Source organism: Galeopterus variegatus, unplaced genomic scaffold (genome assembly GCF_000696425.1).
Source record: "Galeopterus variegatus unplaced genomic scaffold, G_variegatus-3.0.2 Scaffold10894, whole genome shotgun sequence".
Taxonomy (NCBI): Eukaryota; Metazoa; Chordata; class Mammalia; order Dermoptera; family Cynocephalidae; genus Galeopterus; species Galeopterus variegatus.
In genome coordinates, this window is record NW_007737005.1 from 1 (window position 1) to 1,378 (window position 1,378).

At 63.4% G+C, this 1,378-nt stretch overlaps 1 protein-coding gene across 1 annotated transcript in view; it reads left to right on the forward strand.

Moving 5' to 3' along the window:
- Nucleotides 1–16: 16 nt before the first annotated feature.
- The window catches only part of LOC103610297 (obscurin-like), a gene marked incomplete at its 5' end in the record, with an annotated part of 34,853 nt that continues 33,491 nt past the window's right edge, over nt 17–1,378 (forward strand). The window contains 3 exons of the mRNA XM_008594494.1: nt 17–347; nt 777–1,043; nt 1,156–1,187. Coding sequence (XP_008592716.1) covers nt 17–347; nt 777–1,043; nt 1,156–1,187 — 630 coding nt within the window. The remainder of the gene's footprint in view (nt 348–776; nt 1,044–1,155; nt 1,188–1,378) is intronic.

Consider the following 1,378-nt stretch of genomic DNA (forward strand, 5'->3'; position numbering starts at 1 on the left):
GCAGATTCAGCGCTGACCTCGGTTCACCCTCCGCCCAGCCCCCAGGAGGCCGCCCCTGCAACCCCCTGTGGACCCTGTGGTGAAGGCCAAAACGGAGAGCTCTGTGACCCTTGGCTGGTTCCCGCCACCCCACGGGGACCGCCCTGTCACCATCGACGGCTACCTGGTGGAGAAGAAGCGGCTGGGCACCTACACCTGGAGCCGATGCCACGAGGCTCAGTGGGTGGCCAAGCCAGAGCTGACGGTGGCTGGCGGGGCCGAGGAAGGGGACTTTCAGTTTCGGGTGTCAGCTATCAACAGCTTTGGCCAGAGTCCCTACCTGGAGTTCCCAGGGACAGTTCATTTGGGTAAGGGAAGACTCCTGGTAATGGCACCTGCCTGCCTGTGAAAACCCAGGCCCAGAAGTGTAGCCCAGCCTCGTGAGGCCAGAGCGACCTCATGGAGCCTCTTCACAGAGGTGGGGGGCTACCAGGGTTCTGTAGCCAGTGGAGCCTCCTCAGTGGGAAGGACAGGAGCCTTGAGACAGGACTCAGCAGTCCCGGGGGACCGGGCTTTAGAGCTGCCCCACCGTGGCAGGGTTTGTGAGATTCCGGAGAGGATCTCAGGGTGGCTGTAACTTGTCCCCAATCCATGGTGAGCCTGGTTTGTGCAATGATTACTGTGTGTGCACTGGCTGGGCTTCCTGGTGGAGACGACATTTGGGTGTGGGCTTTAGAGGAAGAAACTGGGAGCTGTCCTTGGCCCCAGCTCCTTCTTGATGCTGGTCACTCCTGCAGCTCCTCAGCTGGCCGTGAGGACGCCCCTGAAGGCGGTGGAGGCGGTGGAGGGTGGTGAGGTCACCTTCTCTGTGGACCTCACGGTGGCCTCAGCGGGCAAGTGGTTCTTGAATGGGCAGGCCCTGAAGGCCAGCAGCGTGTACCTGATCCGCCGTGACTGCACCCGACACACGCTCACCATCCGTGAGGTGACCGCCAGCCTGCACGGGGCACAGCTGAAGTTCGTGGCTGACGGCATTGAGAGCAGCATCCGCATGGAGGTCCGAGGTAGGCAGGGTGACCCGGCTTGCGAGCCTGTTTCCTCTGGGGTGGGGGGAGGACAGGGATTTGGAGAGAGCCGCGCCCCTCAGAGGGCCCCTGCTGCCCTGTCAGCCTGCAGGTCACCGGGATGAAGCACAGCAGGGCAGCGGGGTGTGCCGGCAGCTCGGCCCAGGCTGACTGGTGGCGCCCGTCCCTGGTGCATGTGAATGGGGCACGGGGTGCCCTGGTGCCAGACCCTCATCTCTCTGCCTTTCTCTCTTCCGCCTGCCCTCTCCCCCCTCCATCTCTCCGTGGTGTCCTCCCACTGCTTCCTTTCCTGTCTGTTTCTTTCTGTCCCCCCC